Source organism: Somniosus microcephalus, chromosome 34 (genome assembly GCF_052327205.1).
Source record: "Somniosus microcephalus isolate GS21.2 chromosome 34, FLI_Smic_1.0, whole genome shotgun sequence".
Taxonomy (NCBI): Eukaryota; Metazoa; Chordata; class Chondrichthyes; order Squaliformes; family Somniosidae; genus Somniosus; species Somniosus microcephalus.
In genome coordinates this window covers 7,820,755-7,845,015 of record NC_141020.1, presented here as the reverse complement: position 1 = coordinate 7,845,015, position 24,261 = coordinate 7,820,755, and the positions used below count along the sequence as shown (strand labels likewise).

Sequence of the window (24,261 nt, the reverse complement as noted above, 5' to 3'; positions counted from 1 at the left end):
TCAGTTATGCGAGGAGAGACAGTCCAACGTACGACCCATATAAAAGGTACATTCATAACCTTGAGCTGAAGTACAGATAACAGAGTTCCAACTAATAGAGAACTCCGCTCCTGTATGGTATCACAGAGACCGAGAGTGAGCGATTTGCAAAACTATGCTGGATATTCGAGGGGGATAAAGAAAGTTATTTTTAAAAAACACCTTCCCACCTCTGTTCATCCATTATCTTCCCTCCTCTCCCCAAAGGCGTTTGTCCAATTCCACAGGCCCTGGAGCCTCAGTCGTGAGACTAGGCGGTGAGTGTTGGCATGCTGTGACGGGAGGCATCAGGGCTGAGCCTGACCCTGTCCTCAAGTGAACACGCACACAAGAAAACAGTCTTGTCGTCTCTTTGTGATAAACTTCTGCAGTTGTTACAAGTAATGATACTAGACCGCAATACAGATAGAGCTGTCCGAATGTGCAGGCTCCTCTGTCTACCTATTTCCAGTTTGATTTATGGTCTCTGGGATTACTGGAGGGCAGTGTGTTGTATTGCACTGGTTGGTCTATTTAGTCTTAACGCACTGCATTTCCTAGAGATCCTGGTTGCACAGCACAAAACTGCCCCTAATTCTGCCCAGAACTACTAGTACTGGAAATATTACCCTGGTGCAGTCATGGATGCTCTTCTAAGGTTCGAATTAGGGTAGCCTAGACAGAGCTTTACTCTGCCAACTAGCCTGCGCTGTGCCTGATCTAGGAGTTCTTGATCACTCGGAGTAGAGGCGGCGTTACTCTGCACGCAACCGTTACTGTGTAACCACTAACGTGGCCGGACTCCGCCCCTGCCTCAGCTCATCTGCTGCTGAAACCTCACCCATGCCTTTGTTACCTCTAGACTTAACTATTCCAACACACACCTGGCCGGCCTCCCACATTCCACCCTACGTAAACTTGAGGTCATTCAAAACTCTGCTGCCCGTGTCCTAACTCGCACCGAGTCCCGTTCACCCATCACCCCCTGTGCTCGCTGACCTACATTGGCTCCCGGTCCGGCAACGCCTCGATTTAAAAATTCTCATCCTTGTTTTCAAATCCCTCCTTGGCTTCGCCCCTCCCTTTCTCTGTAATCTCCTCCAGTCCCAGAAATATCTGCACTCCTCTAATTCTGGCCTCTTGAACATCCCCGATTTTAATCACTCAGTCATTGGCGGCCGTGCCTTCAGCTGCCAAGGCCCTAAGCTCTGAAATTCCCTCCCTAACCCTCTCCTCTCTACCTCTCTTTCTTCCTTTAAGACGCTTCTTAAAACCTACCTCTTTGACGAAGCTTTTGGCCACCTGCCCTAATTTCTCCTTTTGTGGTTCGGTGTCAAATTTTGTTTGGTGAAGCTCCTATGAAGCACCTTGGGACGTTTTACTACGTTAAAGGCGCTATATAAATACAAGTAGTTGTTCATCTAGGAGTGTTTGGATGGGCAGTGTTTGGGGTGCTTTGCTCTGCATCCAGCCTGTGCTGTATCATAAGAACATAAGAAATAGGAGCAGGAATAGGCCACTTGGCCCCTCGAGCCTGCTCCGCCATTCAATAAGATCACGGCTGATCTTGGGCTCAAAGTCACTTCCCAGCCCGCTCCCCATAACCCTTCACTCCCTTATCTTGCAAAAATTTGTCCATCTCCACTTTAAATGTATTCAATGACCCAGCCTCCACGGCTCTCTGGGGCAGAGAATTCCACAGATTTACGACCCTCTGAGAGAAGAAATTCCTCCTCATCTCAGTTCCAAAAGGGCGACCCTTTATTCTGAAACTGTGCCCCCAAGTTCTAGATTTCCCCATGAGGGGAAATATCCTCCCTGCATCTACCCTGTCGAGCCCCCTCAGCATCCCATATGTTTCGATAAGATCACCTCTCATTCCTCCAAACTCCAACGAGCACAGGCCCAGCCTGCTCAACCGTTCCTCATAAGTCAAACCCCTCATCTCTGGAATTAACCTAGTGAATCGTCTCTGAACTGCCCCCAATGCAAGTATATCCTTCAGTGTTATAAAAACGGGAAATGCTGGAGATACTCAGCAGGTCAAGGCAGCATCTGTGAAGAAAGAGAAACAGAGTTAACGTTTCAGGTCGATGACCTTTCGTCAGAACTGGAAAAAAGCAGGCAATGGAACAGATTTTTAAGCAAGTGTAGGGGCTGGGAAAGGGGGGAGGGGATGAAAGAACAAAAGGGAAGGTCTGTGATAGGATGGAAGGCAGGAGAGGTTAAGAGACATTGAGAGATATTCAAGGCAAAAGGAGATGGTAATGGGACAGGTTCGGAAACAAAGGATGGCTCTAGATGAAGTGTAAATTGTGCTGGCAGAATGAAAAACAACTGCCCTGTGGGAGAGAAGAACAGACACAAACAAAAGGTGTGGATAAAAAATATATATAAGATAGGGGCCGAGGTTATGATTTGAAATTGTTGAACTCTGTGTTGAGTCCAGAAGGCTGTAAAGTGCCTAATCAAAAGATGAGGTGCTGTTCCTCGAGCTTACGCTGAGCTTCACTGGAACAATGCAAGAGGCCGAGGATGGTGAGGTCTGAGTGGGAATGGAGCGGAGAATTAAAGTGACAGGCGACCAGAAGCTCGGGGTCACCCTTACGGACTGAATGGGGGTGTTCCGCAAAGCGGTCACCCAATCTGCGTTTGGTCTCCACAATGTAGAGGAGACCACATCGTGAGCCATGTTTGCTGGCACTGGCTATTCCATTCCTCGGCGGTGGCGTCCCTCGCTCTCGCGCGCGCAACAGAAGAAAGTCCTGCGGTGTAAAATACAGTAATACTTGTGGCTCTTTCAGGTCGCAGTCCGAATCCAGCTCGGGGACGAGATCGCGGTCACGTTCCAACTCCCCCACCCACGAAGAGAAGATCACCTACATCACCAGCTTCGGGGGCAGCGAGGACGAGGGCGGATCGACGGCACAGGCAGGAGTGGCCATGGCCAAGGCCCCGCCGGCCAAGCACAGGACCTCCAATTCGCAGCAAAGCTCTGGCACAGGTCATACCAGCTCTTCCCGGTCGGTAACTTTCAAAATCATTCCTTTACCGTTCCCAAAGACCGCTGCGTGTGCTTCTAGGGCGGAAGGTCGGAACTTCCAAAGAGGGAAAGCCTTTGCATTTAGCGGTCTTGTGTTTTGTTTAATTTTGAGGAAGGTCAGGGCCTCGCGCAGTGCAAGGCACGTTGTCATTGTTGAAAAGGGTATAGGAACAGGAGGAGACCATTTAGCCCCTCAAGCTCGTCAATGAGATCATGGTTGATCTGTGACCTAACTCCATATCCTCGCCTTTGCCCCATATCCCTTAATACCTCTGGTTAACAAAAGTCTATTAATCTCAGATTTAAAATTAACAATTGACCCAGCATCAATTGCAGTTTACGGAAGAGAGTTCCAAACTTCTCCCACCCTTTGTGTGTAGAAGTGTTTCCTAATTTCACTCCTGAAAGGTCTGGCTCTAATTTTTAGACTATGCTCCCCTAGTCCTAGAATCCCCAACCAGCGGAAATAGTTTCTCTCTATCGACCCTATCTGTTCCCCTTAATATCTTGAAAACTTCGATCAGATCACTCCTTAACCTTCTAAATTCCAGGGAATACAACCCTAGTTTGTGTAATCGCTCCTCGTAACTTAACCCTTGAAGTCCGGGTATCATTCTGGTAAACCTACGCTGCACTCCCTCCAAGGTCAATATATCCTTCCTAAGGTGTGGTACCCAGAACTGCTCACAGTACTCCAGGTACCAGGGCTTTGTACAGCTGCAGTATAACTGCTACCCCCTTGTACTCTAGAAGTTAGAATTGGGTAGCAGAGAAGATGAGATGAATCAGAAAGCAGTGGCTAGTTGACCGCAAGCGTGGCTCTGAAAAGCCTCTGGGTTATATAGAGAGAGGAGAGGAGACTGGGGGAGGTCAGGACTTCCAACAGTGTGAAATGAGTAGATCGTACTGTGTCTGAGGGAGGTTCAGACTGTATCTGATCTGCAGAGCTTTGACTTGAAGCATCAGGGCACCCAGGCTGCAGGGCCCTGAGCCCCGTCTCTCTGGCCCATCGAGCCAAACCCGCTCAGGCCTCTTTGCGCTCATACTTCCTATTTTTAATACGAGCGTGGGCCAGGGGGGGTTTGGGACGGGCTATGGTGGATAAATCCTAAATCACTATATCAGCAGCTTGATTTATGTCTCAATTAAGGGGAACGTACAGGAAACTTTAGATTTGCCGGCACCTAAATAACCGGAAATCTCGGTTAACCGGCAAAATTCAGGAGTAGGTTCATACTTCATATTACTTGCCTTCCTCCATCTGTTGCTGTGCAAGGGCGTGGCTGCAGCTGTTGCTAAGCTACAGAGATGCTTGTAATTTGTGGCCATTGTTCTGAACCTGTTGCTAAGCAACAGGGTTTGTTGCTTTATACGGAGCTCTCGGCTCTCGTATCTTTTGCTATAGCGCTCGGTGATCCGGAATTTTTGATGAACCGGCGTCCCGTCGGTGCCGGATAAAAAAAAGTTTCCTGTAGATTCAAACTTTACACGTGGCCCCCAAGTCTCTCTGCTATGCACCCGTGTGACCCACAAAGACACACAAGTTCAGACGCCCCTGAGGTACAGACACATGGGTAAATTGGAATGGGTATCACAGATCTAAAGTAAGTCTGTCTATTCATTCCTTGGCGCGTTCTACTGCTGCATATTAGCCCTTCCCCGCACAAAGAGTTGGCGCACGGTTGACATGTCTGCTTGGGGTGAGACAGAGTCGCCTCGTGCACTGCCTAGACAGGGTGTGCAGCTCCGTGCTGCCAGGAGGGTAGACAGGCCAGGCAGTAAGCTCCATGCCACTGGGGGGTGGGGGTGAGCAGGCCCAAGCAGTAAGTGCTAATCTCGGAGAGGGCGGGCAGGCCGAATAGCAGGTAGGGTGGGCTGGCCGCGCTGTAGGGACCAGATATACAGGCCCCGTGTCATTGAGAGAGTGAGCGAGTGTCTTTGCCATTGGTGTCCAGAGTTTGTTATCTTCATGATTACAAAATAAAAAACACCAGTTTTCCATTAGCTTTAAAATGCTGTGTAAATCTTAACTCCCTGAGAGGAAGAGGGAGACTCTGAACACTGAGGTCCAGTAAACCTGGCTTTACAATTTTGATTTCTCATTGTCCAGCTGGTGTCTTTTTTTGCAAGCTAAGCTAAGTTGAGGAAGTTGGGCTTGTTTTCTTTGGAAACGAGAGGACTTTGAGGTGACCTAGCTGAGGTTTTTAAGCTTCTGATGGGGACGAACTGTGGCAAATTATTCCGTACAGTGACGGGTTCAAACAGCAGGAGACGCAAGTTAAACATTAGAAAGGAATACAAAGCGAAATCAGGTAGATAATGTTCGCCCACAAGTGTTGTAGTATAACTGAGCAGGGAGATCCATTGAAGTGGAGAGCAGGCTTTTTGGAGTCTCATGGCCTGTCCTTGGTCCTAATAGTTCCCTTGTTCTAAACTGTGGGGCTTTGGCCGTGTATATTTGCTGTTTCTTCCCTTTTGGAATAATTTGATGTTTTTTTCAGTAACTGGCGTAAATTAAAATAAGTGCGATCTGCTGTGTTCTTGTGTTTCTGCTCCCAAGATATTGGTCCCTCTTATGCCAGCAACCACTTCGACTGCATTAACTGCAACATTGGAACGAGTGGCACAAGGTTAACGACCAGCAGTGGAGCAGCCCAGAGTTGTTTCACACACGGGGCGATTGTGAGCACCAGACCCGGTGTCGGGGAAGGTAGACTGAAGTGTAGCCCCAGCGGGGGGTGTTTTTTCTGAAGACGAGAGAGAGGTAGCAAAGCGGAGAGGTTTTGGAATCGTTGAAAGCATGGGGTCTGATGAATGAAGCTCTGCGGGAGATGGTGGGGCAGGGGGAACCACCAAATAGTCCAGATCCTTTGAGGGAAGGGTCCCTGCTAGGGCGTAGTCCTGGAGAAGGTTGGCACAGGATAGGTGTAGCTTTAAAGCTCTTTAGAATAATTTGTCCGTGACTACACAAACCACTCCAGGTACAGGTATATTGTGTATGAGTAAAACAGGTTTATTAAGTATAAACCATCCAGTACAAAGAAGTAACACTTAACAAGAGGATAGTCGCCGTCTGTTCCCTGAAAACCCGTCATTCCTTCTGGGTGACTGTGTCATGGTCTCTTTCTTCTCTTGCTGTGTTCTGTTGACTGAAGCTTCTTGTCCTCTGGTTTCGCGCTGCTTTCGGTGTTCACTGTCTGCATTTTTATACCCTTTTTCTCCCATTTTGCCTACGTGGCAGTAATTAGCTCCCTGACACCTGGTAAATGTCCCTCCTCTCTCTGCCAATCATCTTATGACCTCATTGATCCCGCTAGGCCTCTTTCTGTGCATAACAAAATACCCTTCTCTAAGAATTTCACTTTACAGAACACCCTTGAGGTGTTTTCTAAACATGAAGGATGTCTCCAACTCCTATCTCTTTTCCATAAAGTTACCGAATTCTATGTCTCCGACAGTCTCCGTGTTTATTCAGCACCGCATTCCATTACTTCAGTAAGTTATAACGGAGGTTTTTAGTCAGGTTGGCATAATTTCCCATCCTGCTTTGGTCTCAGCCACTCGCCATTTTATACAGGCTTTTTAGGTTTTTAACACAATTTCACACAGTTATATAATAATGGTTACTGAACCCTGCAGGTACTCTCTATCCTACATAGGATGCGGGTTGTGGCCTTCTGGGTTAAAGGGACACTTGGCTGCTGGTGGTGTCACAGGTGTGGATGACGGTTTTAGCGGTGGGTGGGCGGGCGGGAGTGCGCTGGGACAGGTGCGAGGCCTTGATGGCAGGTTGGATGCGAGCTTCGAAGGCTTGAGCAGGCCGCTGAAGCTATTCGGTGTTGCGATCCACCTGAATGGGAAGGGGGATGGAACCAGGGCTGCGAGGCAAGAGTTTCTGGCGAACAGTGTGGCTTCAGTCTTGCCAGTGCGTTAGCCGTTTGATATCGGATAGGCAGTTGGACAGCATTGGCTGTAGCTTCTAGGGTGGTTGTGTAGAGGTAAAGCTGGGTGTCTTCGACATGGATGTGGAAGCTGTCCCTACGTTTACAGATAACATTGCTGGAAGGGAGCATGTAAATGAGGAGTAGGACAAGCCCATAAATAGACACTGCAGAAGCGGGTGGGAGAAGAAGCCTTTACTGGAGCTGTACGTGAAATGGTGAACCGCAGAGAAGGATCGTTGGAGGGGGGTAGAGCGGTCGGGGGTGGGTGGGGGGGATAAGGTGCCGAGTCACGGGTTTGCTGCTGTGAGCGGGCAGAAGCCAGGCTGGAGGGAATTTCAAACGGGATACTTTGGCGGGCGTGGCGTGGCGGTGGTTTGCATTGAGTCTTGAGGAAGTGAAGGTTAGGAATGGAGCAGTAATTGGTGAGCACGCAGGGGTGCAAGGTGGGCTTTCTAAAGGGGGTAGCAAAATACTGCGGATGCAGGAAATCCGAAATAGCAACAGAAAATGCTGGAAAAGCTCAGCAGGCCAGGCAACATCCGTGGAGAGAGAAACCGAGTCAACGTTTCAGGCCGAAACCCTTCGTCGGGACTGAAAAAGCACAGGAAATGAAACACGTCTGGTTTTGAATACCTCTTAATGTCTCTTCACTTTTTTGTTCTTTCATCCCCATTTCCTAGCCCCCAAACTGGCCTTTTAATCAGTTTCATTTCCTGTGTTTTTTCAGTTCTGACGAAGGGTTTCGACCTGAAACGTTGACTCTTATTTCTCTCTCCACTGATGTTGCCTGGCCTGCTGAGTTTTTCCAACATTTTCTGTTGTTATTTCTAAAGGGGGTGGTGTGATGGTGCCAGTTTTGAAGATGGCTAACCGCCTAAATCAAGGGAATAGTTCATGATTTCACTAAGAGCTAGGCTAAGGAGAGATGGTCGAGGGGCCAGGAGGTGGCAGAGCAGATGCCCTTAATTTTGGAGCTGAAGAACGCAAGGATTTTTTTCTAAGGATCAAGGATGCAGGCAGTGGTAGCACTGGGCTGGATACAACATTTTGTACAAGTGATACCTCAATAAGACGTGTTGCCACCTCCGGCGCATGTGTTATTTATAAGGAGAATATTCACCTGGAGCCTACCGCGTTGGCTTGTGGGCAGCAAGCGGCACTTGTGCTGGGTGTTGACGGGCCTCAAGCGCCTTGAATGGTTTTTCTACTTTTAAAGGCGTTGTTTAAACACAAGCGGACGTGATAGTAAACTGAACCGTGCGCAGCCAATCTCGGCGGGGGCGAAGCTTCCATGTTAAAAGGACCCCCCCCCCCCCATGGCACTATTTAAGGAAGAGCACAGAACTACCCTTTGTGTCTTGACTAACATTAACAACCAACAAAGGCAGATTATCTGGTTGTACATCTCGATGGCTTTGTAGGATCTTGCTGTGTGCAAAATGGCCGCTGTTTGCCTGCATAACAATCGCTGTGCTTCAAATTAACATTGCGAGGCATTCAGAGGTGTTCCAGAGAGAGAGAGATGATCTTCAGGGCACTTGAGCAAGGATTCACGGGAAGGCTGGGGCTGTTTTAACCAAACAGACTTGCACTGCTCATCCTCTCTCTCTCTCTCTAGAACACCTCCGAATGTCTCGCAATGTTGATTCGAAGCGCAGCGATTGTTATGCAGGCAAACGGCAGCCATTTTGCACACGGCAAGATCCCGCAAAACCATTGAGATGTACAACCGGATAATCTGCCTTTGTTGGTGGTGGCCAAAGGAGGAATGTTAGACAAGACACAGAGGGTAGCTCTGTGCTCTTCCTTAAATAGTGCCATGGGTGGGGGCCTCTGACATCCTCCAGAACCACCGCAACAGACGGGGGCCTCATTTTAACGTTGCCTTACCTTAACTGAAGAAAGGCACCTCCGACAATACAGCAATCCCCCTCAGTACTGCAGCAGAGAGTCAGGCTAGATTATGTGCTCAAATCCCAGAGTGGGTCAAAACCACCTAACTCAGCGGCGAGTGGAACTACCTGAGCCAAGCTGACCCTGCAATTCTGAAGTAGGAGCTCTGCTTTCCTATCGGGCGTCCTGGTGTTTTTGCATTTGTTTTTCTATGATTGTGTGGGTTTGAGGATCAGAAAGTTGCAGCGTAATTGGTCTTGGTGCCTGCAGACGGGGATGTAATTTATTCTGTTGATTGTCATTTTTTTTTTCTCTTCTTCCTCAGGCGTCGTTCCTCTTCCTCTTCCTCCTCCAGATCTCGGTCGGGCTCTCGCAGCCACCGGTCCCGCGGACACCGCCGGTCGAGCCGGTACTCCCGCTCCCGCTCCCGGTCGCGCTCGCGCAACAGGCATTACTCCGGGTCCCACGGGCGCTACAGCAGAGGGGGGCCCCGCGATGGACGCCGCTGTTCGCGCTCACAGTCTCGTTCAGCCGACCGGACGCGATACATCAGCTCCCGCAGGCGATCCAGGTATGCCATCAGGTCGACAATTGAAGTGGTGATACAGCAACAATAGGTTATACCAATCAGGGAAGATTGAACAGGCTGGCACTCTTCTACAAAAAAAGGCGGAGGATTGATGTGTTGGAGGTCTTTAAGGTTATGAGGGGATTCAGTAGGGTCGACGTAGAGAAGATGTTTCCACTCGTGGGGGAGAGCAAGACTAGGGGTCATTGATATAAGAGAGTCACGAATAAATCCAACAGGGAATTCAGGAGAAACTTCTTTACCAAGAGAGTGGTGAGAATATGGAACTCACTACCACAAGGAGATGTTGAGATGAATAGTATAGATACATTGAGAGGGCAGCTAGATAAGTACGTGAGGGAGAAAGGAATAGAAGGATATGCTGTTGGGGTGAGATGAAGGTAAGCATGCAGGTGCAGCAGGCGGTTAAAAAGGCAAATGGTATGCTGGCCTTCATAGCGAGAGGATTCGAGTACAGGAACAAGGATGTCTTGCTGCAGTTGTACAGGGCCTTGGTGAGACCACACCTTGAGTATAGTGTGCAGTTTTGGTCGCCTTATCTGAGGAAGGATGTTCTTGCCATGGAGGGAGTGCAGCGAAGATTCACCAGACTGATACCTGGGATGGCAGGAATGACGTATGAGGTGAGATTGGGTCGATTAGTCTTATATTCGCTGGAGTTTAGAAGAATGAGAGGGGCTCTCATTGAAACCTATAAAATTCTAACAGGACTAGACAGACTAGATGCAGGAAGGATATTCCCGATGGCGGGGGAGTCCAGAACCAGGGGTCACAGTCTAAGGATAAGGGGTAAGCCATTTAGGACTGAGATGAGGAATTTCTTCACCCAGAGAGTGGTGAACCTGTGGAATTCTCTACCACAGAAGGCAGTTGAGGCCAATTCATTAAATATATTCAAGAAGGAGCTGGATATATTTCTTAAGGCTAAAGGGATCAAGGGATATGGGGAGAAAGCAGGGACAGGGTACTGAATTTGGATGATCAGCCATGATCTCATTGAATGACGGAGCAGGCTCGAGGGGCCGAATGGCCGACTCCTGCACCTGTGATGCAGAGGCTCATGTGGAGCATAAACCAGTTGGGCCGAATGGCCTGTTTCTGAGCTGTAAGTTCCGTGTAATACTTGCGTGAGGTGCCAGAGGCAAGCGCCACTGTGGAACCGTACCCAGCAATAGTCAGCACCTTCAGGAGAGATGGGGAGAGAAGTGCGGAGGCGCGGGGAAGCGGTTCATGCTCGAATCAGCCATGTGCTTGGCACCTCCTCCAGGCTGTTAATGTGTCGTTCCTTCCCATTTAAGATCGAGGAGTCATTCCCGCTCGGATGACCGCTACCGCCGGAGCAGCAGGACTAGCTACAGCTCGAGCCGGCACCGAAACAGCAGCAGTCGGAGCAGCAGCGACACCCTGAGTGGTTCTCAGAGCCAGAGCAAGTCTTTGTCCCCCCTCAAAGAGAGCCTGGGGAAAGTGGCTGCTTCACCCGCCATGGGCGAAAAACTGAAAAAGTGAGAATGACTTCGCACTACTCGTCCCCGTGAACACCTTTTTTTCTTGGTGCATGTTACTGTGAGGTGGGAGGGGGTGGAACAACTCGGCGAAGGAGAAGGTGCTGACGTCCCTCCGCTGTCCTGTTTTAATTAATTAATTTATTTATTCACGGGATGTGGGCGTCGCTGGCATTTATTGCCCTCGAGAAGGTGGTGGTGAGCCGCCGCCTTGAACCGCTGCAGTCCGTGTGGTGAAGGTGCTCCCACAGTGCTGTTAGGGAGGGAGTTCCAGGATTTTGACCCAGCGACGATGAAGGAATGGCCGATATATTCCCGTCAGGATGGTGTGTGTGACTTGGAGGGAACTTGGAGGTGGTGATGTTCCCGTGCGCCTGCTGCCCTTGTCCTTCTAGGTGGAAGAGGTCGCGGGTTTGGGAGGTGCTGCCGAAAAAGCCTTGGCGAGTTGCTGCAGTGCATCTTGTAGATGGTGCGCACTGCAGCCATGGTGCGCCGGTGGTGGAGGGAGTGAATGTTTAAGATGGTGGATGGGGTGCCGATCAAGCGGGCTGCTTTGTCCTGGAAGGTGTCGAGCTTCTTGAGTGTTGTTGGAGCTGCACTCATCCAGGCAAGTGGCGAGTGTTCCAGCACACTCCTGACTTGGGCCTTGTAGATGGTGGAAAGGCTTTGGGGAGTCAGGAGGTGAGACACTTGCTGTAGAATACCCAGCCTCTGACCTCCTGTTGCCACAGTGTTAGTTGTTATTCATTTCCCCTGCCCCCCCCCCCCAAGCACCATACAGCAGCAACAGACAGACTCCCAGGGTATTTCGCCGGTTCTGGGGGTGGCGGCGGGGGTAACGCAATCCCACCCGAAAAGCTGAGCCGAATTCCATCCTTTAGCGCCGTGCGGAGCGAGGGCCCACTCATCTTTTGGGGGTGGGTGTAATTGGGGATTGAGAACAAAGTGCGGTGGGGCTGTGAGGTGAATACATTTCGGGGCGAGCTGAGGGACACCAGCCGGAAACCAGTCGGGGGGCGAGGGGGCAATGTTCCCGTTAAGGTGCGCGGCGGTCTGGAGGTCCCGCGCAGGCCGGTCACTGGCTTTTGAATGAGGGAAAAAACGCGCACGTGCGGAAATTTGAATGGGCCACGCAGCTCGTTATAGGGGCCGCCCCCCCCCCCCAAAAAAAAAATTAGAGGGAACTTTGGTGAGGGGGCTTAGTGTGCTTGTGAGGGACGCCCCCACTTTCGAAGCGAGAACGCTGCCCCCTTTCTAAATCTCAAGAAAGGTGACGATTAGCATCGTGCCACTAAGCCCAATAAACTGAGTTAGGGTACGATTGTAGTGTGCCCGCCCTCGTTACCGACTGCATCTCTGCTGATGTTAATCCAGGTCTTACTTAACCCAGCTCAGTAACTGCCGTCTTTCGGATGAGACGCTAAACCGAGGTCCCGTCTGCGCTCTCTCTCTCTCTCTCTCTCAGGTGGACGTAAAAGATCCCACGGGGCCACTATTTCGAAGAAGAGCAAGGGGAGGGGGTGGGGGGAGTTCTCCCCGGTGTCCTGGGGCCAATATTTATCCAACAGCACTAAAACAAAAAATGATCTGGTCAGTATCACATTGGCTGTTTGTGGGATCTTGCTGTGCCGCGCTTCCTACATTACAGATGTATGTCATTGGCTGTAAAGCGCTTTGGGATGTCCTGAGGCTGTGAAAGGCGCTATAGAAATGCAAGTCTTTCCTTCTTTCTTTCTCCTACTCAGTGGCCTGTGTTAATGACTCTTTACTATTTTCTGTACATCTCCAACTCAACACAAATTTCCGCACTCCTCTCAAGGTGTTGACTCTTGCTGGGACACAGACCCAAAGGCACTGGTTGCTCCTTGCTCTCCTGCCCGCTCCTCATGTGTGAGTCTGCATATTGAGTACAGCCTGGCTATAAGAACATAAGAAATAGGAGCAGGAGTCGGCCATTCGGCCCCTCGAGCCTGCTCCGCCATTCAATAAGATCATGGCTGATCTTCTACCTCATCTCCACTTTCCTGCACTATCTCCATATCCCTCGATTCCCCTAGAGTCCAAAAATCTATCGATCTCTGTCTTGAATATACTCAACGACTGAGCCTCCACAGCCCTCTGGGGCAGAGAATTCCAAAGATTCACCACCCTCTGAGTGAAGAAATTCCTCCTCATCTCAGTCCTAAATGGCCGACCCCTTATTCTGAGACTGCGACCCCTGGTTCTAGACTCCCCAGCCAGGGGAAACATCCTCCCTGCATCGACCCTGTCAAGCCCTGTAAGAATTTTGTATGTTTCAATGAGATCACCTCTCATTCTTCTAAACTCTAGAGAATATAGGCCTAGTCTACTCCATCTCTCCTCATAGGACAATCCCCCCATCCCAGGAATCAGTCTGGTGAACCTTCGCTGCACTCCCTCTATGGCAAGTATATCCTTCCTTAGGTAAGGTGAACAAAACTGTACACAATACTCCAGGTGTGGTCTCACCAGGGCCCTGTATAATGGCAGTCTTTGCTCTTATACTCAAATCCTCTTGTAATAAAGGCCAACATACCATTTGCTTTCCTAATTGCTTGCTGTACCTAACTGCTATTTGACCAAGGAGGGCTTCATAGCTAAACTGAATCCTGCCCTCACCTAACCTCTGTGTACAACAGCAACTTGCATTTGTATAGCACCCTTCACGTAGTAAAAACGTCCCAAAGCGCTCCACAGAAATGTTAGAAAACAAGCTTTGACACCGAGCCACATAGAGATATTAGGCCAGGTGACCCAAAGGCTGGGTCAAAGACGTGGGTTTTAAGGAGCGACTTAAAGGAGGAGAGAGATGGAGAGGCTTAGGGAGGGGGGATCCAGAGCTTGGGGCCCAGGCAGCTGAAGACACGACCACACACACACACAATCCGGTAGGTTTCACAGAAGCTCGGACATTAGTTGATTTTTGTTTCATCCTTCGCAGCGCATCTGCTGCTGGCTGGTGAGCGAAACGCAACGCAGCCCAGCGATTGGACCTGGGACCTGCTGATCTGTATTGTTCCGCACCACGCCAGGTGGTGCATTTAACTCGCCGAGCTGCTGGTTTAAATGCGTTGTGTCTTCCTAGGCGCTCTCTGAACTTTGGTCTCTCTCTCTCTCTGTCGTTCCAGGTCTGACACTCCTGTGGGTAAAGAATCCGGAGCTGCCAAAGTCAGTAAGAATTTTACCTCACCTCCGTTAAACACAGCCCCTCTGAAAACCTCACAGAAACACTTACGCAGCCTCAAGTAGTCTTTCAGCAACTTATAGTCGCTTTTCTTTCTAACCTGAAATTGTCCTTGAGGCCGTATTACCGGTAACACAAAAGCAGAATGCACATCAGTTTGGCACACACTGAAACCGTTCTATTGTAATGCATTCCTAAGATGTTCCCTTTCAGCGCTCCTCAAACCGTGCTAAAAATTCAAAGGCCAAGACTTGTCGACGAGACTGGCCTTGTTGGTTCTAACATTTTACTCCTTCCTGTGATTCTATGAATGCTATAAAGTTACTGCAAATATATTTTTAGAATTTGTTACGGGGTTTTTAGAATTTGTTGCAGGTTTTTTCATTGTCCACTTCGCCAGCTGTCGACTGCTGCTGCCTATATTTTGTACGATGCGCACTTCCAGTCCAACTTACTTAATCTCATTGCCATTTTTTGGTTACGCTTTTATGCCACCACGTAGCATTTCCTGTTCAATTTTGCTATGTCAACCGTCACTGTGTAGTTGCAGATTCTAGTCATTAGGGGGCGCTGTGGAGTGAGCTTCCGCGGTGTGTCTCAACTCTGTCGGCCATCTTGTATGTAAAAGATGCTTGTGTTTGTCAGACGAACGTGTGCAACAGCAGAGACAGTTTCCCAGTCTTAACTGAATGGGCTTTATAGTGCCACAGCGCAACTTGTTTTAGATCTGGTCCACGTTACTACTGCAACCGTTCCAGTAAAATTTACTCCTGAATTAGACGATGGTTTAACGAATATATGCATCTCCTGAGTCATACAGACTAGGAAGTCCCGACGCTCTTAGCGCCAGTCAGTGCTGATTTCGCTTTGGGCTGCCCGTTGAGGCGGTGCTCAGCGGCCACTGTGCCAAGGAGGAATAAAACCAGCCATCTTTCCCACCACTTGTCGCTGTCAAGTGGCTCCTTTTGGCCCGTGTGAGCGCGACCATCAAGCGAGGGCGCAGCTTCCGCAATCGAACGGCCCGTGTACGGTCTGCCTCGCGCACGAATAGGTACTTGAGCGAGATGCAAGGAAATGGTCAACTCTTGTGGAATTGCACCCCAGAAAGAGTTAGCACCAGCCAGAGGGGGGTGGGGCGGGGCGGGGGGAAACACCAGAGGTGATTGGAATAAGACTAATGAGTATTCACAGGTTTTCGGAAGAGGTTTGAATGGTATGAGGGCTTTGACGTAAGAAAACTACTAGGCACTTAGTCTAAGCGTTAAACAAGGCTTTAATCAACTGTTTTTCAACATGGAGGGCTAGTTGTGTCCTTCACTAGTTCCTGTTAAAGAATGTCCTGAGCAAGCTGGGCCCGTGCCCGAGTATTTATACTCTCCCTGGACAGTGCCACCAGCAGGCCGCCCAGTATTATTTCATAAGTCATTTCCACATGAATAATAAGATTCATGTCGGGCTTTATGAAGTTAAAACAGCAAAGAGCAGGATGGTGCACGAACCCTTTGAATAACCATGTAGAGTTCTGCAGAAAGGCACGGTGAGGGTTTAAATAACCACGGGATCCTGGGGGCTTTACAGGTTGGCGTTGAGCGTGTGTTGGGTGACCACCTGCCTCGCCCTGCACTCCTAAAAGCAGCTGTTCAAGGAAGTGGTTTTCAAACCCTTCCGTGTGAAGCGATACCACCTGCAAGTGCTGGCGCGACCCTGGAGAGCCCCTGGGACCCCCTGTCCGTGGATCCCTTGTTCTAATTTCTATGATTGTGTTAACCACCCAAAGACAATCGTGCTGTGGATAAGAAAGAACCTTTGTTTAAATAGCCAAAATACCTCACAGCCACAAACTAAATTACTTTGGAAGTACAGTCACTTCTTATGCAGGTAAATGTGGCCGCCAATTTGCGCACCAATAGTAATCACCAATGTTTGGATGAGAGAGAAATGTCGACCAGGACACCTGGAGAGCTCACCTGCTCTAAGAATAGTGCTATGGAATCTTTTAAGCCTATATTCCCTAGAGTTTAGAAGAATTGAGGGGCGATCTCATTGAAACGTATAAATTATTTAAGGGGGTTGACACGATAGATGCTCGAGAGGCTGTTTCCCCCCCTGGCTTGGAGGGTCTAGAACTAGGGATCACAGTCTCGGACTAAGGGGTCGGCCATTTCGGACTGAGACGAGGAGAAATTTCTTCACTTGGAGAGGTTGTGAACCTTTGGCATTCTGCCACTTTTGTAACAGTGACCAGCCGCCTTAGCAAAGCTCGCTTTCAATCCTAGAATAGTACAGCACAGAAGGAGGCCATTCGGCCCATCGAGTCTGCGCTGGCTCTTTCGAAGAGCAATCCAGTCAGTCCCACTCCCCCGCTCTTTCCTCATATCCCTGCAATTTTTTCCTCCTTTGAGCATTTATCCAATTCCCCTTTGAAGGCTGCTATTGAATCTGTAACCTATCAGGCAGCACATTCCAAATCCTAACCGCTCGTTGCGTCAAAGATTTTCTCCTCCTGTCGCCTCTGGTTCTTTTGCCAATATATTACTGGTCACCGACTGGAGATCTCTGCGCAAGAATCCTCACTGCGGCATTTAACGCCGTTAGTTCTGTATAATCCAATGTCCAAAGCTTTACAGAAAATCAGTTCTGTCAGTTTTTAATGACACTTTACTCCCAAAAGGTTAGAATCCAAAACTGGTTGAATTATTTTTTGATGTTGGCGTGACTGAGGCTCGAGGAGCTGTTTTTAATGTTCAACTGTAAAATTGCAACCGGGTGCTCCATGTTTGGCTGTCATACCCTTGGGTTGAGCGTCCCGGAGACCGGTACTGTATGGTAACTTCCCGAAGGGCTAGGTATTAAACCGAATGGCCTAGTGCTGCGATCTGTGGCCTTTCCAGCACTGTTGTTTTCATGCTGTGGGAGAGGCTTTGTTGCACTGTGGGTCAGCACTGCCCCCTAGCTGTGCTTTACGGCACGGTTATCATAGCCTTGGTATATTATATTGCAGAGAACTCGAAATCAAATTGCTTCTGTTTTTTTTTATTGAAACGTTGCTGCATGTTTTGTGTGTAATAAGCCCTTGCTTTATGTTTGCATTCTTCTAGGTTACAGAGAAACCCTTAAATGTGACTTGAAATGGTGGAACTTTAATGTAAATCTCCCTGGTCTGCGTCGTGCTCTTGCTTCCCCACAGGCCGATTGGTTGGCTGTCGATAAGGCAGTTGCAGTTTCCAGGGTGAAAACTGAGCAGCATTCTGCCCTGCTCCCCCTCGAGACGCCGCTGCAGGATTTTACACTGTCTGACCCGGTGGAATATTGCCCTGTGCAAATATCACTGTATTTTTCTTTCAGCCGAAGCTGACACCACAGGAGAAGCTTAAACTCCGCATGCAGAAGGCGCTGAATAAACAATGTAAGGATCTATCTCCTGGGTTGTATATTTTAACCTTGCAGGGTTTTTTTTTTGTTAACTTTGTGCCCTTCGAGGTGATGGATGTGTGGTACTGTGTGTCAGAAACAAACACTCCCAGGGCAGGTACAGCACGGGTTAGATACAGAATAAAGCTTCCTCTACACTGTCCCATCAAACACTCCCAGGGCAGGTAAAGCACGGGTTAGATACAGAGTAAAGCTCCCTTTACACTGTCTCATCAAATACTCCCAGGGCAGGTACAGCGCGGGTTAGATACAGAGTAAAGCTCCCTCTACACTGTCCCATCAAACACTCCCAGGGCAGGTACAGCACGGGTTAGATACAGAGTAAAGCTCCCTCTACACTGTCCCATCAAACACTCCCAGGGCAGGTACAGCACGGGTTAGATACAGAGTAAAGCTCCCTTTACACTGTCTCATCAAATACTCCCAGGGCAGGTACAGCACGGGTTAGATATATAGTAAAGCTCCCTCTACACTGTCCCATCAAACACTCCCAGGGCAGGTACAGCGCGGGTTAGATACTGAATAAAGCTCCCTCTACACTGTCCCATCAAACACTCCCAGGGCAGGTACAGCACGGGTTAGATACAGAATAAAGCTTCCTCTACACTGTCCCATCAAATACTCCCAGGGCAGGTACAGCACGGGTTAGATACAGAGTAAAGCTCCCTCTACACTGTCCCATCAAACACTCCCAGGGCAGGTACAGCACGGGTTAGATACAGAGTAAAGCTCCCTCTACACTGTCCCATCAAACACTCCCAGGGCAGGTACAGCACGGGTTAGATACAGAGTAAAGCTCCCTCTACACTGTCCCATCAAACACTCCCAGGGCAGGTACAGCACGGGTTAGATACAGAGTAAAGCTCCCTCTACACTGTCCCATCAAACACTCCCAGGGCAGGTACAGCACGGGTTAGATACAGAGTAAAGCTCCCTCTACACTGTCCCATCAAACACTCCCAGGGCAGGTACCGCACGGGTTAGATACAGAGTAAAGCTCCCTTTACACTGTCTCATCAAATACTCCCAGGGCAGGTACAGCACGGGTTAGATACAGAGTAAAGCTCCCTCTACACTGTCCCATCAAACACTCCCAGGGCAGGTACAGCACGGGTTAGATACAGAGTAAAGCTCCCTCTACACTGTCCCATCAAACACTCCCAGGGCAGGTACAGCACGGGTTAGATACAGAGTAAAGCTCCCTCTACACTGTCCCATCAAACACTCTCAGGGCAGGTACAGCACGGGTTAGATACAGAGTAAAGCTCCCTCTACACTGTCCCATCAAACACTCTCAGGGCAGGTACAGCACGGGTTAGATACAGAGTAAAATTCCTTCTGCTTTGTCCCAACCATGTGCCTCAGAATAGCTCCCCTATTGCGCTATTTTCTGTACCGTTCCACAGGTGCAAGTTGCGCTCCAGTATACCACCCAAGTGGTGGTATTCACACACGACCTTGAACAGTGACCGCTGAGTGCTTGTTCGTCTCTGTAGAGCATCACGGCCAAAACCTGATCGCCCAATGCCCACAATATGCGAACACTCGCAAAGGGTCACCGGACAGCAGTCCAGAGGAAGGAAACCCTGACTGATTTCCCCCCTTCCATCCCCCCGCGGATGCCAAGCCCAGGCATGCTGAGGTGAATTATGATTCCCCCGCTGCCGGCCCCAGGCTGGCTAACTCCTTGCCGTCCGAGGAGCGAGTGTGTTGCCTTACTGCTCGGCTAGGCTCAGTAACGCAATTAGCAAATCAGCGACGCCCACAGGAACCGAGAGCGGCTGCAGGAGAGGGAAAGCAGGGGGGTGGGGGGTGGTGAGTGATCTGTTCCAAGTCCCGACGCACCTTGTGTCCACTGTGGGAGCAGTGACCCCCAAAGGGTGTTTGTGGAGCGTGCAGTACTGACTGACTGACGTAGCCTGCGGAGCCGGGAGCTGGTGGGTTAAGGCGAGTCGGGCGATAGATGGGCAGGAGCGAGTATACTCGGGACTGCTTTATACATGTCCAAAAAAAGAAAGTAAACCTTGTGGTTTTTTTTGTGCCGCCAGTTAAAGCAGACAAGAAGGCCGCGCAGGAGAAACAGCTGCAGCAAGAACAGGAGCGACAGGTAATCTCCCCTAACAACAGCAGCGCTCAGACTACGTGTAATGTCGATGCAGACGGGGGGAAATCTGGAACAGGAAGAGGCCATTCAGCCCCTCGAGCCTGTTCCGCCATTCCGTTCGATCGTGGCTGATCTGTACCTCAACTCCAGTTAACCTGCCTTTGTTCCATATCCCTTGATACCTTTACTCATTGAAACTTATAAAATTCTACCAGGACTAGACAGACTAGATACAGGAAGGATGTTCCCGATGGCGAGGGAGTCCAGAACCAGGGGTCACAGTCTCAAGATAAAGGGTAGGCCATTTAGGACTGAGATGAGGAGGAATTTCTTCACCCAGAGAGTGGTGAACCTGTGGAATTCTCTACCACAGAAGGCAGTTGAGGCCAATTCATTAAATATATTCAAGAAGGAGTTAGATATATTTTTTAAGGCTAAAGGGATCAAGGGATATGGGGAGAAAGCAGGGACAGGGTACTGAATTTGGATGATCAGCCATGATCTCATTGAATGGCGGAGCAGGCTCGAGGGGCCGAATGGCCTACTCCTGCTCCTATCTTCTATGTTTCTAAGCCCCGAGCTGAGCTTCAGACCACATCACCACCTACATTTTATACATTTATATATCCAAGGTCACCTGCAGAGGGTGCAGAGCAGATTTACCAGAATGGTACGAGGGACTTCAGTTAGCTGGAGAAGCTGGGATTTTTCTCTGTTTAGAAACTGTTTCCACTGGCAGGAAGGTCGGTAACCAGAGGACACAGATTGAAGGTAATTGGCAAAAAAGCCAAGGGGGGGGTGGGTGGCGGAATGAGACTTTTTTTTACGCAGCGAGTTGTTGTGATCTGGGATGCGCTGCCTGAAAGGGCGGTGGAAGCAGATTCAATCGTAACTTTCAACAGGTAATTGGATAAATACTTAAAAAGGAAAAAAAATTCAGGGCTCTGGGGAAAGAGCAGGGGGGAGTGGGACTAATTGGAGAGCTCGGTCAAAGAGCCAGCACAGGCACGATGGGCCGAATGGCCTCCTGTGCTGTACGGCTCGATGCTTGTTGAGGGCTTCCAGGCCAAATGTGGCCGCGGTTTGGATTCTCTTTCTTCCCCTCTCCCCGGGAAGCTTTTGAAAGCAATCCAGGAGTGTATATTTATCCGCCTTGTCCCGGGGTTTGGTTCCATGTGTGTCACAGACCGTTGCTATCTCCGATCTCGGACAGGCAGTTTGGGGGGTGGTCAGAGGAAGTAGTTTGTCAGTGAGGTTAATCCTCGGGCGGCGCAGGACTGCTTGGCCACAGAGCGAGGGACAAAATATTTCTTGGACCATCAGGCCAGCCTGCTGCCCTCAGACTTGACGAGGTGGTTGGGGGGGGGTGGCGAGGCAGGACACAGGAGACTGAGGGACATGGTGAGGACATTGAAGCCAGAAACCAGGGTGCTGTTCACGTTAGCAGTGATGGCGATATTATGGTGGCGGATGACCAGGGGAGAGGGGGCATTGGGAGTTAGAGAGGGTGTTGGCGGGGGGGGGGCAGGGTAGTTTATTCCAAGGGTGGAGAACGGCATCGATGGGGTTTGATCAAAATGTAGACGTTGAGCAAGAGGTAGCAGCGGTCAGAGAAACTGGAGAAGAGAGGGTGACATGAATCAGTCATTCATGAAAGACTTATGAAATAATACTGAGCGGCCTGCGGGTGGCGCTGTCCAGGGAGAGTATAAATACTCGGGCACGGGCCCAGCTTGCGCAGGACATTCTTAACGGGAACTAGTGAAGGACACAACTAGACCTCCATGTTGTAAAACAGTTGATTAAAGCTTTGTTTAACGCTTAGACCAAGTGCCTAGTAGTTTTCTTACGACAGAGGGCAAGGGGGGGGATTTTAGGTCACGGTTTAGATCGTCGAGCTTGAGCAGATCGTGGGGAAGGGAGCGGGTCACCGGGAGAGTAGAGTTGGGGAGAGCACGAGGGGCACAGTGCACGGCAGTGGAGATCGGGAGGTGACGGATCCGAAGAGGGGGACGGGGGGATGAGAAGGAGCGGCAGGAAAGGGGAACAGGAAAGTGGCGACTGAGGGAGAGGACGCACGGGACAGGCAGCCAAATTCAGGCCCAGCTGTTCGGAGAGGAGCCTCGGTTACCTGCAGAAACCGCAGAATGATCTACTCGTGGCTGAAGGAGGCTCGTTTATATTGAACCGTGTTTCTGTTTCTTTCAGGAGCGCGAGGATGAGCTGCGAGCAATGGCTCGAAAAATCCGACTAAAGTAATACTTTTCTACTCACTCCGTGTCCATCCGTCTGTCTCTCGCTCTCTGCACAGTAACTTGCTGTAACGTGGCCGCAGTCTCATTTCACTGATCGTAAACGGATGGCGTTGCACAGATCGAAATCTGGCAGCGAGAAATAACTCCAATTTAAAATTCCCGCGTTTTTGAACGGTTTGGGCAGTGCCGCAGACGCCAATAGCTTTGTTTACTCGGTAACGCAGCAATTCACCTGCTCTTCCCTCCTCCACCGGTTCCCTCTTTCAAAGACGCCAACTCTCGCTGGTACCTTGCCCACTCTTGGTGTCTTAAACACAGGCGAGGCATCAGACATGAGCTCGATCTTGTTCCCATCGACAGCCGCACACACTTCCCACCAATGTTCCCTTTAATTTTTGGGGGGAGCGCGTGGGCCCTTTAAGGAGCTGCAACAATAACAACAAATTGTATTTATATAGCGCCTTTAACGTAGTAAAATGCCCCAAGGCGCCACACGGGTATTTTAAGACAAAAAATTTGACACCGAGCCACATACGGATAAATTAGGGCAAGTGACCAAAAGCTTGGTCAAAGAGGTCGGTTTTAAGGAGCGTCTTAAAGGAGGAAAGAGGGGCGGAGAAGTTTAGGGAGGGAATTCCAGAGCTCGGGGCCCGGGCAGCTGAAGGCACGGCCGCCAATGGTGGAGCGATTATAATCAGGGATGCGCAAGAGGGCAGAATTAGAGGAGCGCAGATATCTCGGGGTGGGGGGATGCTGAAGGAGATTACAGAGATAGGGAGGGGCGAGGCCATGGAGGGATTTGAACACAAGGATGAGAATTTTGAAATCGAGGCGCTGCTAAACCGAGAGCCAATGTAGGTCAGCGAGCACAGGGGGTGATGGGCGAACGGGACTTGGTGCAAGTTAGGACACGGGCAGCCGAGTTTTGGATCACCAAGTTTACGTAGGGTGGAATGTGGGAGGCCAGCCGGGAGTGTGTTGGAATAGTCAAGTCTAGAGGTAACAAAGGCATGGATGAGGGTTTCAGCGGCAGATGAGCTGTGCGGGCCATTTAAAAATTCCTATTTAAGAGCCGGCTGCGCGGCCTTGCAGTTTAAATGGATCATTGCTCCCCACCGTACTTTGCTCATTGAGGCCAATTGCACCCCTCTAATTACTGCCCTTCCGAGATCAGGGAGTGTACCACCAGCCAAGGTTTAAAGCCTGACCTTCCTGGGCTCAGTGCGAGCCATTGTGGGGCTTGCAGTCTGTTTTTCGTTCTGCATAGTTCAGTATAGAATAGAAAGGTTTGACGGTATCCTTAACTAAAGCCGACCTGCTGACGAGCTCGGACATTTTCCAGTTCTCCAGCAGAGGGCAGTATCGGCAGTAAAGGTGTTCGGACGCTGCTTATTCTGTGTTAAACTCCTGACTATCCCCCAAGCTGCTTCCTGAGCTCAACGTGTCTCCTGATGAGATGGGTCAGAGTGGAGCCGAAACTAATCCGATCGTTTATCATAGGATCACAAATTTACGGCACAGAAGGAGGCCATTCGGCCCATCGTGTCCGTGCCGGCCGACAAAGAGCTACCCAGCCTAATCCCACTCTCCAGCTCTTGATCCGTAGCCCTGTCGGTTACAGCATCCCAAGTGCATATCCAAGTACTTTTTAAATGTGCTGAGGGTCTCTGCCTCTCCCACCCTTTCAGGCAGTGAGTTCCAGACCCCCCACCACCCTCTGGGTGAAGAAAGTTCTCCTCGGCTCCCCTCTAATCCTTCTCCCAATTACTTTAAATCTCTGCCCCCTGGTTATTGAACTCTCTGCGAAGGGAAATCGGTCCTTCCCATCCACTCTCTCTCGGCCCCTCATAATTTTATACACCTCAATCAAGTCTCCCCCTCAGCCTCCTCTGTTCCAAAGAAAACAACCCCAGCCGATCCAGTCCTTCCTCACAGCGAAAATTCCCCAGTCCTGGCAACGTCCTCGTAAATCTCCTCTGTACCCTCTCTAGTGTAATCACATCTTTCCTGTATTTACACTGCAATGTCTTGTTTTAAGCTGCCTTTGGAATTTGCTTTCGGCTCCTTGTTTCATCAACCACCGCTTAAAAAAGAATTTCCCTGGTTAAAAGCAGTGCCCGCCGTGTGTGTGCCCAGCACTGTACTCGGCCCTCACATATATATCGATGCCGTGCTGCTCTGCTGTGTGCAGCTCCTGCGCACAGGTTTAGTGTGTTATTAACGATGCTGTTCAGCTTCTCCAGTGGCTCAGTGAGTGAGACATTAACAGATGTGAT

General features: G+C 49.9%; 1 protein-coding gene across 4 annotated transcripts in view; it reads left to right on the top strand.

Annotated features, from left to right (window-relative positions):
• clasrp (CLK4-associating serine/arginine rich protein) overlaps positions 1 to 24,261 on the top strand; it is a 60,546-nt gene that overhangs the window by 22,835 nt on the left and 13,450 nt on the right. For 3 of the 4 annotated variants that reach the window (XM_085973317.1, XM_085973315.1, XM_085973316.1), the window contains exons 12-19: positions 5 to 46; positions 2,823 to 3,041; positions 9,224 to 9,469; positions 10,786 to 10,989; positions 14,139 to 14,178; positions 17,540 to 17,600; positions 19,675 to 19,733; positions 21,939 to 21,985. In XM_085973317.1, the coding sequence (XP_085829443.1) occupies positions 5 to 46; positions 2,823 to 3,041; positions 9,224 to 9,469; positions 10,786 to 10,989; positions 14,139 to 14,178; positions 17,540 to 17,600; positions 19,675 to 19,733; positions 21,939 to 21,985 (918 nt within the window). Of the gene's footprint in view, positions 1 to 4; positions 47 to 2,822; positions 3,042 to 9,223; positions 9,470 to 10,785; positions 10,990 to 14,138; positions 14,183 to 17,539; positions 17,601 to 19,674; positions 19,734 to 21,938; positions 21,986 to 24,261 lie in introns of those variants that run through there. The other variant, XR_015074537.1, reaches the window with a different exon arrangement.